This window comes from Callorhinus ursinus, unplaced genomic scaffold (assembly GCF_003265705.2).
Source record: "Callorhinus ursinus isolate GAN/ISIS: 27379988/994484 unplaced genomic scaffold, GSC_fseal_2.0 scaffold1, whole genome shotgun sequence".
NCBI classification, from domain to species: Eukaryota; Metazoa; Chordata; class Mammalia; order Carnivora; family Otariidae; genus Callorhinus; species Callorhinus ursinus.
The window spans coordinates 67,512,332-67,529,760 of NW_027397063.1; the positions used below are offsets into that span (position 1 = coordinate 67,512,332).

The 17,429-nt window shown below is 38.0% G+C and overlaps 1 protein-coding gene across 3 annotated transcripts in view; it reads right to left on the minus strand.

Moving 5' to 3' along the window:
- The window catches only part of IL1RAP (interleukin 1 receptor accessory protein), a 127,517-nt gene that overhangs the window by 24,309 nt on the left and 85,779 nt on the right, over positions 1 to 17,429 (minus strand). For all 3 annotated transcript variants that reach the window (XM_073895626.1, XM_025876733.2, XM_073895620.1), the window contains exons 4-6: positions 16,621 to 16,807; positions 4,059 to 4,224; positions 1,910 to 1,981 (exon numbers count right to left, since the gene is read on the minus strand). In XM_073895626.1, coding sequence (XP_073751727.1) covers positions 1,910 to 1,981; positions 4,059 to 4,224; positions 16,621 to 16,807 — 425 coding nt within the window. The remainder of the gene's footprint in view (positions 1 to 1,909; positions 1,982 to 4,058; positions 4,225 to 16,620; positions 16,808 to 17,429) is intronic.

Here is a 17,429-nt window from a genome sequence, read left to right on the forward strand (position 1 = left end):
GAGATTGTCCAGACCTTTTGTGCTTGGTGCAGAAAAGATGGGGCAGTGCCAACACTGAGGGGCAGGCCAGATCTTGAAATGCTCAGGTTATCAGGGTGCAGTCAGTAAGTTTAAAATTTACATATATACATATATATATAATGCAAATATTTGTATGTTTATAAATACTACTGTTTATGAATAACAAATCTATGTTATCTTCCTGAGATGGAACATGAGGTCAGGGGGATCTCCAGGCAGAAAATGATAATAACAGGAAGGGCAGCTGCACCCTCACTAAGAACTTTATATAATTCACTGTGCTAAATATTTATACTTACAAGGGATCTTATTTAATTTAAACAAAATACTACGGGGTATTTTTTTAAATTCATGTTTTATAGATGTGAAAACTAACGCTTAACGATGTTAAATGCCATTCCTAGATGACATTGTTTTTTGTGTGTGTGTTTTTTTGTTGTTGTTTTCTAAAGATTTTATTTATTTATTTGACAGATAGAGACACAGCGAGAGAGGTAACACAAGCAGGGGCAGGAGGAGAGGGAGAAGCAGGCTTCCCGCTGAGCAGGGAGCCTGATGTGGGGGGCGGGACGGGGGCTTGATCCCAGGACCCTTGGGATCATGACCTGAGCCAAAGGCAGACGCTTAATGACTAAGCCACCCAGGTGCCCCTCTTAGATGAAATTGTTAATAAGTGGCAAACCAGAATTTGACCCAGATTGACTTTCATTCCAGTTTGCCCAGGACAACTCTGTTCTACGCTTGCTTTCTTAGTTATTGATATCAACTGCTTTCACTCTCAAAAGTTGTGCAGGTTGAGATGACAAATTATATTGTCATCCAAATTTGAAAGCAAGTTTGTCTCACTGCATGGTCCTACCTCATCCCCTCTTCTCATGCATGATTCTTATGTTGTCCCTTTCAGTTTCTATATTAATATGCAGGAAGGTAACATGAACATAGATTCTGTAACCATATGATAAGTAGATGAAACACACTAGGTCATCAGTAAGCGTTTACCCCCATAGCAGGAAGAATGTTCATATTACTATACAAAGCCACTATGAATTCTAGGAAATTTGGTCCATTTGGGGTTGGCAGACCCCTTTGTGTGTTCTTTGTTTTTTTTTTACAGGCAGCTCGCTATTTGAAACCTTATCTTAGTTTCAGGAGGGCATCATTGTGCTCTACCTACATTTGATCACAACCTCTGTTATCTTTAGTACATTGTAAAAATATGTTCTTTTACACCTTTCATTGGGTTTGGAGTGAGTTTATTGTAAAGGATACAATATAGAAAATTGTAAGATTTTCTATGGTTTTCAGTTTAACTGTGGGAGGCTTTGAGCCAGAAGAATAACACACGATGCCTTATTCGGTCAGTAGCAGATGATTTTTGTCCAGAATGGAAAATTATGAAAACTAAAAAAAAAACTTTTTAAAAGGAGACCCAGACAGCCATAGGAAACATCCCACAGAGTTCTGATTAGGGTGTACTAGTTCTACCAGTTGTTAACTCATTAAATTCAGGGTCTCACCCCCGAGCTCCAACCCCTGCCCTTCCACAGTGGAGCAGAAGCTTAAAGGATGTCTTGTGCTCATATCACAGTCTCGGCAAACCCAAGCTGTGTGCAAGCTAACGTGTACATCAGACAGAAATCACTAATCAGGAGAGGGGAGCCACTGCAGGGGAGGAAGGGAGCAGCTGTGGAGAGAAGCTGAGAATCCCAGAGATGCCTGAGAGATCTATGACAGAGGAGGAGCTAATCTCCAGAGCTGCCTTGATTTTAGTTTCAATTCCTCTGTTTCCTTACAAAAGCCCTCTATTTGCATGCATTAACTTAAATGACATTTTATTCCTTGTCATTAAGAGAATCTAACTGAAATTAAGAGGCACAGCTGTAATTACCCGGTTCTTTCTCGTAAACCACAAGATCATTGGGTGAATAGATCTGAGGAGGCAATGCGTCTTTTGGAGAGCCTGTTTTAGAGAGGAAGAAACAAAAGAGAGATGATGTTAAATCATGTATCCCTCATCTCTCATAACCCATTTCCAAGAGCTGCTCTTTTGTAAAGTTTTGCCCAACTTCCTGGCACAGTTTGTCAGTTCTTCCCGCAAGGGCCCACAGCTCAATGTAGAGTCATTTACAACACTTCATTCATTTCAAACAAGCAAAGAGACAAACATAACATACTAAGTAGCCTCCACGTTTCAGGATAGGAGATTTAACCAGTGTTTTTGCTTCCCAACGCTTACATGAAATACCCTTCTCATACTATAAAATAAATTGCTTTCATGTCTTCCTCAATTGTTTCTTTTCTACATATTTCTCCAGAACATGCCCAGGGTGTCTAGTATGGGACCTGGTTAAAGAAGTAAATATTAAATGAATACTAAGTAAATGGAAAATTTAAAACCACAGTTGTGAGGCCAGCACATCAGTCTACCCAATGCCTGTGACAGTTGACTGCTCATTCATAGGACTGCTGCTCTTTATAATATTCTATATTTCTAATTTGAAATAAAAGTACCCTGAAGGGGTTTTATAGTGTAGTGCATAACAGTAGAGGCTTCAAAGATTTAACAACCAAGGCTCTTATCCTTACTTGGTCAAATCCTAACCATATGACTCGGGTTTTTTGCTTAATCTTTGAGAAGCTAATTTTCCTCACCTCTAAAATGAGGATAATTAAACTCACCGCACAGGTTCATTAGAAGGATTAAATTAAGTCATGCATATTAAATTAAGTAATGCATATTAAAGCATCCTATTGGTATATAATAAGTGCTCAGTACTTCACAGCTTCAAAAACAAACTTGTGTTGCTTGAAAGTTGGATAAGAACCCTACCCCACATCAGTGTCTATCAACTTCTCTATCTATAAAACAAGGTGAACAAGCATGCCTGTTCTCAACTTCCCAAAAAGGGATACATTTAAGTATCTGTATCAGAAACAATTGCCAAGATGAATTTAAGGTTAGATTATTCATTTGGCTTTTAAAGCCCATTCCGGTTAAGTTCTAAATTTAGTCTGATTTTTCTTCTGAATGAGTTCCCAGCCCAGCATTATTCCAAAAGTAGGCAGAGGAAGAGGAGAGGGGATTACAAAATTTTTCAATTTGAATTTTATTTGCACTATTATGTTAAAGCCCTTAAAAATTACGCTGAACCTGGTGTCAGGCTATTAGAGAAAGCCCTGCACCAAGAATCAGAAACCTGAGATTTGGAATCACTTCTTACACTAACTCACAGAGCATCTCTAAACAGGTTACTTTGTGCTATTGGGTCTCGATGTTTCCATCTATGAAAAGATGGGGTGTGAAAAATTTTCACTCTGATATGCTCTCCTTTTTAGTATCATGGGCACAGTGGTATTTAGGGCTCTCCCCTAAATGCTGACATTGGTTCTCTTAATTTCTGGGTTTGATAGGAGTCTTTTGACTCTGCCTGGACATTGTCCTTTCCACTTTCTGAATTTCTCAACGCCCCCCCTCATTCTCTCAACCAGTGCAAAGCAAGGGTTAAACACCACTGGCAAATAGCTTCAGCTACCCCAGTTCCAGTCCACAGAAAGACAGAGCTGGTTGAATTCAAATACAACATTTTTGTGATAATAATTTTAACTACTTAATTCATTGAGTTTCTGCTGTTTGCCTGGAACTGGACTAGCATAATATGTATATTATTTCTAATGTTCTCAGCTATACTGAATGTCAGGTACTCTTAGTTCCAGAGTACAGTTCAGGAGAGCCAGACCCTGATCAAAGTCATATTGCTAATAAATGGCAAGGGTACAAGCTGAACACAGATTCCTCTGGTACTCCTTTCACTCCCCAAGCTGCCTTCATTCATTCACATATTAATTCATTCAGTAGACCAATAGTCATTGAACCCCTACTTTGTATGTGGAATTGCTGAGGCTCTAGGGACAGTGCAGTGAACAAAAAAGATAAACCTCTTTTCTCATAAAATGGATACACTTGTTTGTAATAAACTATGAAGAGCCAAAACAGAGTTATTGCATTTTTGTTGTGTGCACTTAAAAATCATGCTTACCTACCACCTTTACAGTCAGAGTCCTAGTGAGATGGAAGGTACGCCCATTTTCTGGATATGTAACAACACATGTGTAATCTCCATTGTTTGAAACTAAGGCTATGAGAAAACTCAAGTTCAGGCCGTCAGGTATCACATTATTAAAATCCTGTATTTTCTGACAGCCCTAGAAATAAAAGAAAAGATGTTCAGTATGTAGATACATGCACAGAAAATACACAAATGCATATACACACACCTAATTTTGCACAGAACATACAAATATCTATGTTGGCTGTACTTTTTACAAATTATTTTCGTCAAGTATTTGATGATATTTCTGCAAAGAATGAATGCAAGTTTCATTATACTTTCTGCAAAAGGAAAATAGGACTTTTGAACTGAGACATGGATTCAAAATCACAAGCTTCCTGTCTCAGGATCCCGTATTTGAATTTTGGAAATCCCATGTTAATAGTTAAACAAGGTTAAAGTTTTGAAAAACAACTAAAGCAACTTAAGGAAATTCACATGCTGCTATTTAAGAAACGCTTAGCTTTCACTTTTCCACATTTATTCAGTGATTATATTAATTCGGGAAGCCAGCCACTCTGACCATTGAGGTCTCACATTAAGTCTCTGGTTTCAGCATTGTTTTTTTTTTTTTTTTTAAGATTTTATTTATTTATTTGAGAGAGAGAGAGCGAAAGAGAGAGCACAGACAGGTGGAGGGGCAGGGGCAGAAGCAGGCTCCCCGTTGAGCAGGGAGCCAGACGTGGGACTCCATCCCAGGACCCTAGGATCACGACCAGAGCCAAAGGCAGATGCTTAACAGACTAAGCCACCTAGGGCCCCTCGTTTCAGTGTTTTTGATGGCTCTGTTGAATCACTCTATCTGTCACTGCCAAACTTTTTTGGGTTTTCCTTCTACTTATCCCATTTTTTTTTTTACAATCAAATATTACAGACTTCAGAATCTAAAACTAAAAGATATTTTATGAGTCTTACCAGGAATTACATTTATTTCTACACCAAATTATATTTTTATATACTTCTGCTGATTTGTAAACTTTTGAGATTGAAATACCTCATTCAACATAACTGGAATCCTGTTCTGGCTCTCTGAGCCCTACTAATGGGCTTATATTACTTTATTTTTTTCTCTCTAATAAAAAAATACATCAACTGTGACAAAATTATATGTGAAACATTTACTTTTAGAAAAAACTTTTGTTTTTCTTTAAAAAAATCAATAATTAATCTGTGACACAAACGGACTGGGTTAGGTCCAGAGTCCTTTAGATCTTGAAAATTCGGGGAGGTTATTATTGGCTTGTACTTTAGATTTACTGTATTTACATATTTAACTTTGATTCTTGAATACGTAAGGTTTTCTTCAATTCCTGGAGCATGTGTTTTGAAATATGACAGTTACACTGAGTGTCATATTTTGCAATTCTTTGTCATAGAAAATATGTCTTTTAAGAATATCACTACACTTGATGCATGGAGATGATTATCAAGAGGAAGCTGTTATATGCTCAGTTATTTTCTGAATGCAATTTATCCTGTTTTGATAAGCAGCGCTTCTAGACACTTGTCACGTCAGCAAAATATTTCAATCCTCTTAGGTTATCACAAAGTATAAGGCCACAGAGACCTGTATTCTATAATGAATTTATGTCAGATTTAGTTTAAATTGAGTTTAGACTATCTATAGAACTCTATTTGATTTTTTGTGGCACCTTTCTTTTAAACAGTTCAAAGCTATTTTCTTCTCTCATTTGTTAGCTTAGCTGTTCTTAAATTCCCATGAAGTAGACAGATCAGAACTAAATATGCTTTAGTTTTACAGGTGGAAAAAAAATAATGAGACAGACAGATAAAAAGGGACTCTCGATAACCCAGAGCAAAGCTAAAACTCAGTTTTCCAGACAGATGAACAAAGGTTTCTCACTAGCTTCTTAACTAAGAATGAACAGCTCTCCTTGGGAGTTGGTTGGGCTGGAAAAATTGCACAGACACATGTATTTACATGTACTCCATTAACCTCTCCAACCCTTATTCCAAACTCAGCAAGTCTGGCATGCTTTTATGCCCATTTTATAGACGAGGATATAAAGGCCTAGAAAGGTTAAGTGATTGCCAATGTCATAGAGCTAGGTAGTGTCGGAGCTAAAATTTAAATCTAGATCTACCTGTTTTGAGGCCTTTGCTTTTAATTCCACCTGACACTGTCTCCCTACCCTATCCTGTGGTCCTGCACATATGCCAGAGGCAGGCCGGTCCCAGTGTTAATAATGTGGCTCTATCGCTAATATGAGGCGGAGTCCCACAATTCATGATAAACTGGAAAAGCATACTGTTCAGGATAAGAAGTTAACAATTAGTACTGTACTTGTCAAAAGCATTTCTTAAGAATGTACTAAAAGAAACATTTTTTTGACTTATCAAGTATCATTTCTGTAAAAACTATTTAAACACATTTGTTTTAGGATTCACAATATGTGCTACAAATATGAAGAAATACTTCTAACTCAAAGCCTTTTCATTCATTCACTCATTAGTTCATTCACCCTTGAGTATTAATCATAAACCATGTGCCAGCCGGTTGGAGGTTCTGAGAATACGGCACTGACTAAAACCAAGGGTCAACTCTTACAGACTTATCATGAACAGAGAAATAGAATCAGACACATCTAAACAGCAAGGAAAATGGTACAAAATAGGTGTGTGTAAACAGCAAGGAAAATGGTACAAAATAGGTGTGTGTTGACCTCTTGCTAGCTCTCTCTTTTTCTTCCTCTTAACCAAACCCATGAGCTGGATATGCTTTAGGGTATTCAGTGGGCCCGTGAGTCAATGGTATGCTTTCTTGTGAGATCTTCTTTCCATAAAGGACAAAATGTAGGCCAGGGACAAGTTTTTCTTGGAGCCGCTTTGTCTAGAAAAATATTTCAAATTAAGGAATATTCCACAAAAATCAGTGGGAAAGTTTCAGGTCTAATCTACTAAAGCTGACCATTCAAAAAATTTAAATTAACTAGTTTTAACCAAAAGGAGTAACAAGAAAAGAAATAAAAAGCCATTTCAAAGTTATTAGACCTATAGCATGTTGGAAAAGGATAAGAAAGAAGTATTTTACATTCTAAGTGTGCACGTGCATGGTAGGGGTAGCTTTGGGGCATTGGTGAACTATAAATAACCATTAACTTTAGCCTATCATGTGTGATGAACTCTAATTCTTATAAGCAGTTGCATCTGTAGACCCTTTGGCACATGCACCTGAGATACACAGTATGTTTTTAAGCACAATAAAGTATTCCTAAAAATAAATACTGCAGATTTCAAAATCATTTCTTTGGAATCAGAAAAAAAAAAAAGGTACAAAAAAAATCTAGATATCCAAAGAATAAAAAAAAAATGTGTCCAAATACGAGAAATGGTTAATGGTAAGCTGATTTTCACTGTGAACACTTGTCTGACTAGAAAACGAGTCATCCACTTAGTTGACCAATCAGTTCCTCATTTTGAATTCAAAAGAGAGAAGTTCAACAGAACAACGTTTCTAATACATAGCGGTAGCCATGGCAACCTACCGCAATATATAGGTAAAGAACAGCACAAGAAATGACTTTGAGATCTTCGAGAGGAAATAAATCATGTGCTGAAGTGTGGGGTGTGAGTGGGGGGATGTCGTGACTTAAAAAGGACAGATGTTTCCATTCAATAAACCTACAATATTTAAAGAACTGTATGAAGGCACAAGAATGGAAATGGTAGAGTTCCTGACCTAGAGGCATGCAGTCTAGTGGAGAATTACAACAAATCCTATGAGAAGCATGTTGGGGTGGGGAAGTGGGAGAAAAGATTAAACAGAAAACATTTAGAAAAACTTCCTGGAGAAGGAAGATGTGGGCCCGATTGTTAAAGGGAAAGTAGAATATTACCAGTGATGTGGGAGGGGAGACGTGGGAGAGTGACACTCTAGGCACGGGGAAAAATGTGAAAAAAAAAAAAATCCCCTACACAGGGCGCCTGGGTGGCTCAGTTGCTTAAGCATCTGCCTTCGGCTTAGGTCATGAACCCAGGGTCCTGGGATCGAGTCCCTCATCAGGCTCCTTGCTCAGTGGGGAGCTGCTTCTCCCTCTGCCTGCAGCTCCCTCTGCTTGTGCTCTCTCTCTGATAAGTAAGTAAGTACATCAATAATAAATAAATAAAATTTTAAAAAATTCCCTATGCTCTTACAGCATTTTGCCCTCTGCGTTAGTCCTTAACCACCTTTATTATGGTGACTCTTTTCATGCTTATTTCTTCCTCTAGAAAACTTACTCCCAGGGGCAAGTGGGGGGTGCATGAGTACTGTTATCCGCATGGGCAGCAACTTGCCCAATACTTGGCACATTGGAAATGCTCAGTACATTTGTGTCGTAGGTCAGAACTATGGATGAGAGAAGGAAAGACACAAGACGTGGAGTTGAAAGTTCAAGCGGCATGCACATGATAATAAGAAGGTGAATACAAGGATTGTAATACCTGGGATGGGGGAGTTGTAGGATGGGTAGGGAGCCTGAGTGAGGGTACAGAGTCTGAGATATAACATTAGAATAGTTATGAATAGCTATTGACATTTTTGCATCTAAGATTAAGTTGCCGTGAAATGCATCATACTTGTTCAAGTCTCATAAGAGTTCTATCCACCAGTCACTTCCAATGAACTTCAGAACTACGTCATCCAATGTTTATGCAACAAATACTTACAAAATCCCTCCCATGTGACAGGAACTGTGTTAGGAGCTGGGCATACAGCAGACAGTAAAAACAGAAATGGCCCTTATTCTCATGGAATTTTCCAGTCCAGTCCAATTCATTCAATTATTGAATCAATTCCTAAATACAAAGTATATTGGCTCTGTTTTGCGCTGTGTGCTTGTTATTCAAGGGTTAGAAAGAGAGAGGTCACTCCCCATTACAGAAGAGAGAAATACAATCATTACAGTAACAAAGATGAGGTATAATTTAAGTGCTATCAAAATACAGAGTGGGTGGGGCATCTGAGTGGCTCAGTCGTTAATGTCTGCCTTCAGCTCAGGTCATGATCCCAGGGTCCTGGGATCGAGCCCTGCATGGGGCTCCCTGCTCAGCAGGAAGCCTGCTTCTCCCTCTCCCACTCCCTCTGCTTGTGTTTCCTCTCTCGCTGTCTCTCTCTGTCAAATAAATAAATAAATAAAATCTTAAAAAAAAATACAGAATGGGTGATTCATTCAGCCTAAGTCAGCCTCAAGGCTTTACAGACACTTGAATGGGGTTTAAATTTAAAGGATGTACCTTAACTCTTCAGAAGCCCTGAAACTAACTATATGTAGAATGCTGTGTGAATAAACAGATATACGGATATATAGAATTCAGTGTGTATGGCTTGGAAAGAAAATATGATACATACTTTCTTTATACCAAAGGTTTAAAATCACTACATAGGGACTATAGAGAAAGGAAAGAGATAAACAAACTAAAATGTCAGATCAGATTGAAACAAGCACCTTAAAATCAAGTCTATTACATAGACCTTGGACTGACTTAACAATGCATGCCATGCCAACAAGAAGGTCACGCCTGGCATTCTTTCAGAAATGTATTCCTGATGGCATTCTGTCAGAAAAAGCAAAGGTTTTCAATTTCCTGAGAGATTTATAAACAATATCTGGTCAATTCTGATTAACTTCACACTGAAAATTAGAGGTGCAGGTAATATTCCAATTTTAATGATCACACTGAGTACAAGGAAAACCAGCTTTTTGCAAATTGAGATCAGGAATGATATCTATCCTGCTATATAGCAGCTGAGAGCATTTCAGCAGCTGCTATAAAGGTAATATCCAAAACATCCACTAAAGTGGTTCCTCTGATCCTCAGTAAGAAGGGGAAAATCGCCTTTGTTTTTACAAGTACCTCTGGAGAAAAATATTAAAATACCCAGTTATAACAATGTGAACAAGGAATGATCCAGGAGTATGAAAGTTAGGATGGCTTGCCATATTATAAAGCTTCAGTCTTTAAGAAAATCCAATAATAATAGTGACAACAACAATGGGATCACACTTACCTATGTCTTTATGCCTATGCATTCAGAAGTCCCTATGTGAATAAACAGGCAGCCTCCAATTTATACACGTGTTGCGTTCCAAAAGTTCTTTTATAAGCTGGCTACTTGAAATTCAGTAAATCACTTTCGAATCATGGTTTGTTTTCCATGCTAGTAACAAAACCTGTCTCATTTGACAAACATTTACTGAACATCAATTTAACTCACGGGATTGTTGAATTAGAGAACTATGAATTCTGGGCCCAGACTGAAGAACATTCTGCCATACAGAAGAGAGCAGGAGAGAAGACATTCAGAGAAGAAGAATTCAAGCCTGCCCCATTTCCCCTGCAATTCTGAAAGAGAAACTTCTGATTTTCTGTTCCCACCAATCCCAGGGTTTGGAGCCCTTCTGACTTCCCCAGGTGATCTCTCCACAGGTTTCCTTATGGCCCACGGTCTCCCTTGCAACCTAATCTGTGTGCAAAGATGGCTCAGCCCCTCAGAGTGCTTCACGCTCCAGAAATTAAGACTGGAGCACCCTCTCTGTGTCATTTCTGAAGAGTATAAGCTTTGGAACCCAACAAAAGTGGCTTGAAATCCCACATTCTCCTATTACTGGCTGGATTATTTCCAGTAAATTATATAAAATAATGTAAAACTAGGGGCTCTTGACATAGATTGTATAGGGTTATATCTTGGCTCCCAGCTCTGGGACCCAGGCAAAATCTCTCAACCACTCTGTACTTGGGTTTTCTTAATGATAAAATGGAGAAAATGATAGACCCTACTTCAAGTTGAGAAAATTAAAATAATCAAAATATTTGGAAGAATTACTGTGCTCAGTAAATGTCAGCTATTGCTGTTCACCTCTCAGCCTCTGGTTCCTATATGATATCAACCCTGAAGGATGTGGTGAGTATTACATATAACATATAAAGTACCCAGTACAAGGTATTTTACTAGGAAAATGCAAGAAATGTTAGTTTCCTTTTCCTTCTTTCAATTCATCAGTTTTCACCTTCTGCCAACAGGAAAACAGATTTGCTGGAACTGATTAATGTGTCTTAACTCTCGCAGTTATTACTAAAAGAAACTATTCCTCCAATGTCAAGGTAGGGAATTCAGCTGATAACAATGGAAAAAGAGAACTACTGTAGGAGAGCCAAGCTATCCAGGCAGATGCAGGGGGTGACTGCAGAGGGTAGGAAATAGAAAGCAATGTCAGCATTGCTATACCGTGATGGGAGAAATCCCCCTGCCAAGAACCCTGATTTTGCTCCCAAGATTGCAGAACTCTCAGGATTAAAGGGGTCAATTACTCAAATATGGAAATGAAAAGCAGCATAGCACACATCAAGAGCAACCTTTTCAGCACCATAGAATAGAAAGGATGTCTGGTTACTGGCTCTCCTTTTAGTCACCTGAACATTGTTGGGTATCTGCCATCCCAGTGGTTTCACTGCTATGACTTTTTGTCTTGATCTTCTTTCTTTGCTTCTTGCCTTCATTCACCCCATGAACATTCTCTCCAGATTTTGACTTTGGCCTTTTACTTTATCATTTTATTTTGTATTTTGTCTTCTTCTTAAGGGGTTCAACTATCATATACATGCATCCAATTCTCTGAGCTCCAGTTTTGATTTTTTTTTCTAAGCTCCAGACCCATACACATGTAACCACAACCTACAGGCCACTGCTACCTAGGTATCTCACAGACATCTCTAACTCCATATGACATTATCAAAACCCATTACTTGCTCCCAAACCTGCTCCTTCTCTGCTCCTTCATATCTTGGTTAATAGCACCAACATTCATCCAACCAGAAAAACCAAAAATCTGGAAATCTTTGAGGATATAGAGATGGGTATGCTGTAACTCTGTCCTCAAGAAATAGTCAATCTCATAGGGTACATGTGTGTACATTTCTCCCTCTTCTTAGAACCAACAATTAATTCTCTTTGGCACTCTTATGGAACTTAGAATTCTACTTTTTGATAAGAATAAGAATTCTTATTTATAAACCTGTCTAAATTAAACTGTGGGATCTTTTTGGAACTATGTAGGGTAGGACATATATCTCATTCATCACTGTGTTCTGCCAAACCCCTGACATATTGCACTGAATACAATTGATCTTCAACAGCTGTTGAATGTATACATGGATGACAGTAAAACAATAAAGGAAGTGAAAAGCGACATGGAGATAGGCATAAATAAGTAGCTGTGGGATTATATTAGGGAAAAAATATTTCTAGCTGGAGAGAAGAGAGAACATTTCATGAAGGTGGTAGAATTTGAACTGTATGAAGAAAGAAGAGGGGACATTCCAGGTAGGTAATGCATCAAGAAAAAGGAAAAACAAAACAAAACACAGAATATATAAGGAAATAAAATTAATTTTTTCAGACCAAGTAGTCTGAAGTAGTCAAGTATAGAAAAAGTGAACAGGGTTAGAGATGAGAGAACTCAATTGCAGGTAAGTAGAAGAATACATTTTTTAATTGGAAAATGCATTACACTTACTGATGTAAAATTGTTAATATTATCCTTTTAATAATTTTTTATGCTGTCTATTAGAGAACACCACAATTACAGAATATACAGTGATCACCTGTACCTAGCCTAAAGTATAAATTCAGGCTATGTCTTATATCATCTACACCCACTCACTGCACCCCAAGATTATTGTGAAGCAAATCACAGACATTATATAATTTCACTTGTAAAGATTTCTATGTGTAATCTCCAAATGACAAGACCCTTGTCTTCTGCAAGCATATCTATAGTATTATCATCACAATTTAAAAAGTAATAACTCGTATTATCAATATTCTGTGTTCAGAGTTCCCTGATTTTCTCATAACTTGCTTTATAGTTTGTCTGAAAAAAATACAATCTAAGGTCCATACATTGCAACTAGTTGTTATATATCTTAAATCAGTCTTTCTATCTCTCTCTCATTTTCTTTCTCCCCTCCTTCCCTCCCTATCTCTTAATCATTTTATTATAGCATAAAACATATACAAAAAACACTCAAATGTATGTATGAGTTCATGTATCATTATAGAACAAATATCTTCATAAGCACTGCTCAGGTCCAGAATAGAATGTTACTAGTCACCCCTAAAGGCCTTCCACATGCCCCATGTCCATCACAGCTCTTTTACTAGTTCCCCCCCCAAAGTAGCCACTATCTACACTTTCACAGTAAAATCAATTTCTTATTTTCCTTTATAATCTTATCACCCATACGTACATCCTTAGACACCACAGTCTCATGCATTGTCAAATGTGTCTGACATGTTTCTCTTAACCTATATAGTCCCACATCCTGCCTTTCTTTTTCTTGCAATTTATCTGTTGAATAATCCAGGACATTTGGCCCATAGAATTTTCCAGTCTGGATTTTGCTGACTGCAAACTTATGGTGTAGAACAATACATTCCTCTGTTCTCTATATATCCTGCAAAATGGCAGCAAGATCCAAAGGGTTTTTTTCAGACTCAGGTTTAATTCATTTGGCATATTTTATTCTTTCATGAGAAGGAATATGTCTAGCTGTTTCCTTTCTTATCATGGTATCAGTCATTGCTGCTTCACACTCAGATTTATTAATTCATTAGGGGCTGCAAAATGATTATATACTTTTATAAGAACACACTACAATGGAATATTATGCAGCCATCAAAAGGAATGAGATTTTGCCATTTGCAACGACGTGGATAGAACTGGAGGGTATTCTGTTGAGTGAAATAAGTCAATCAGAGAAAGACATGTATCATGTGATCTCACTGATACAAGGAATTCTTAATCTCAGGAAACAAACTGAGGGTTGCTGGAGTGGTGGGGGGTGGGAGGGATGGGGTGGCTGGGTGATGGACATTGGGGAGGGTATGTGCTATGGTGAGCGCTGTGAATTGTGTAAGAGTGATGAATCACAGACCTGTACCCCTGAAACAAATAATACATTATATGTTAAAAAAGAAGAAGAAGAAGAAGAAGACAGCAGGAAGGGAAAAATGAAGTGGGGGAAATCAGAGGAAGATATGAACCATGAGAGACTATAGACTCTGAGAAACAAACTGAGGGTTCTAGAGGGGAGGGGAGTGGGGGGATGGGTTAGCCTGGTGATGGGTATTAAAGAGGGCACGTTCTGTGTGGAGCACTGGGTGTTATATGCAAACAATGAATCATGGAACACTACATCAAAAACTAATGATGTGATGTAATATATGGTGATTAACATAACATAATTAACAAAAACACTTCTCTGAACTATTTCATTAGTCAGTGCACATTTCTTATAGGAAAGGCAGAATAAATACCCGATTTTTTCCCTTTTCCAGTTTTCAAGATAACAAATTGATTTCCTATCATCCACTAAATGTGACCAATTATTTTGAAATATCATTATGAACTTATGGATTTAAATTTAATTCATAAGATTCAACCTACTGTGATTAATAACCTTACTGAAGTTCAAATTGTTCCATTATTGGCCAATGGAAAGCTCTTAAAGTTGGCTCCTAAGTCATTTCATTAATGACTTCAACTGTTAGATGCTAATATTTTAAACTATGATTATGAATTGCCTACTTCTTCTTTTAAATCTGTCAACTTTTGCTTCATGCAGACACACTGCTGTGAGGCACATATACGTGTACTATTTTTACGACTTCCTAATGAATTGACCCTTTTATTATTCTGAAAAGTCCTCTTTATCTCTGGCAATACTCATTGTCTACAGTCTACTATATGTGTTACTGGTATATCCATTCGAACTTTCTTATTTTTATTCATCATTTATTTTCAATTTTAAATTCTTTCTCCCTTCCACTTTCTGTTCGTCTTAAGGCATTATCTATCATGTTCATTTGCTGTTACGTTCCTCTTAGGTTTTAGCTTCCTTTCTGAAATGACTGATTTCCTTCTTCCTAACTTTCTATGTCTGGACTTTTCTAAGTGTTATTGATCTATGTTATTCTTTCTCACATCATTTCTTAACGTCTTTTAGCTCACTTTTTAATAGTAAGTCGCATTATGTTCTTCTGACATGCTTTCTCTTTTTTGGTAGAAGTGTTATTCTGCTTCTTATTCTTTTTTCTTTTAAGTTTGAATGGGATTTTACCTTGGTTCTTTTTTTTTAAGGTTTTATTTTTATTTATTTAGAGAGAGAGACAGCACATCCTCCCTTGGGTGGGGGAGGGAGAGAGAATCCCAAGCTGACTCTGCACTGAGCGTGGAGCCCGACGTGGGCCTCGATCTCAGAACCCTGAGATCATGACCTGAGCCAAAATCAAGAGTCAGACGCTTAATTGACTGAGTCACCCAGGTGCCCCTATCATGGCTCTTTTTGTTGTTCATTTTTTGGTAAAACTTGTTTTTTTCTGAGTTTTTGAACATGGCAGGATTTTCTAGCATCACAGAGATCCCTCTTCCAAACTATGGTCTTGGGATTTCCGGAGCCTGCTGCTTCTCCGTTTTTAGCTGGTCCTTCTCTTTCCTTCCTCTATATTGTCCTGATTCTGTTTACTTCTGATCACACTCCCAGCCACTTGTCCTCAGTGCAGGTGGCAGTTTTTCAGAGTTGTGAGGCACTAGAACAACTTCAGTCCCTTCAGAATTTCTTACTATGGACCTCTTGGACTCACCCCCTGTTAGAGAGCAAAACTCTTCCCAACTTCAGCTGCTGTTCTCAGATTGGCCCACCATCCCTCACTTTACAATGAGGACCACCCTTGTTCTCAAGTCTGCCAGATACCACATTACTTCCATCTGCCCCCTTCCCTAGACACTGATTCTATATGTGGTTTGTCTCACTCATGTCATCGAAAGTGATTCTTATGGATAACTCGTCACTGAGTTTGTTCTAAATGTTGTCCAGTAGTTTTTAGCTTTGGCATATGTGGGTATTTGAGGAGACTAAAAAAACAAGGCTGCTGCCACAGGTGCCACCTTCCAACACTTTCATTTTTGATTAAACACTTTCCAAGTCTCTCAGATGTGGAGGAGACCACAGATGGACTGTGCCCACAAATGAAGGTAAACATGAGAACACACACAAATAATAGAATACAGTGCTGACTAATCAAGGAGTTGACATTCACCAAATGAGCAAGCAGCTTCTGACCTCACTCAGCAGTGAAGAGAAGTGTGCGGGCATTTCTCAAATGGTATCTCATAGGAAGTTAATAAAAATATGGTAGTTCTAGTTGCCCAGTGAATGTAATTTAGGAAATGATGAGTTGAGGCAAAGCATTCTCTACCACTTCCTTAAAATGGCACACAAAATAAATAAATAAATAAATAAATAAATAAATAAATAAATAAATAAACAAAAATGGCACAAAGTGAAGAAGTGGTAAAAGATTTGTATAAAGTTTTTAAGGAAGAAATAAAAACTCTGATGAGAAAAATCTCAGTTTCAACATTAACTCAACAATCAAGGACAGATATTGCCATTTTAGAGAGGGTAAGATGCTCTTGAGTTTCCTTACCATGTACCAAGTGATGGTTGGTTTGACGGTGGAAGGAAAGAATCCATCTACATTTGGACACGTGATCTTCTGAACACCATACTCTATATACAGTTTATGCAGTGGGAGTTTCATGGAGGAATTGAAGCAGCTGTCTTTTTGAACCACTTCCAGAGGAAACGCAACTTTGCTGCAGTATGTGGTATTCCTGAAAAGAGAAATAGCCAATCTCCTTTGAATCTGATTTGATGCAGCAATCACATTAAAATGAGTTATGTGAAATAATGCTGCACATTGAGACCTCATTTACATGTCAGTTCACATAGGAATTAAAATTAACAAGTCAGGAAACGACAGATGTTGGTGGGGATGCGGGGAAAGGGGAACCCTCCTACACTGTTGGTGCGAATGCAAGCTGGTGCAGCCACTCTGGAAAACAGTATGGAGGTTCCTCAAACAGTTGAAAATAGAGCTACCATATGACCCAGCAATTGCACTACTGGGTATTTACCCCAAAGATACAAATGTAGTGATCCGAAGGGGCACGTGCACACCAGAATGTTTATAGCAGCAACGTCCACAATAGCTAAACTGTGGAAAGAGCCAAAATGTCCATTGACAGACGAATGGATAAAGAAGATGTGATATATATATATATATACACACACACACACACACACACACACACACACACACACACACACTGGAATATTATGCAGCCATTAAAAAATTGAAATCTTGCCATTTGCAATGACGTGGATGGAACTGGAGGGTATTATGCTGAGCAAAATAAGTCAATCAGAGACATACATGTATCATATGACCTCACT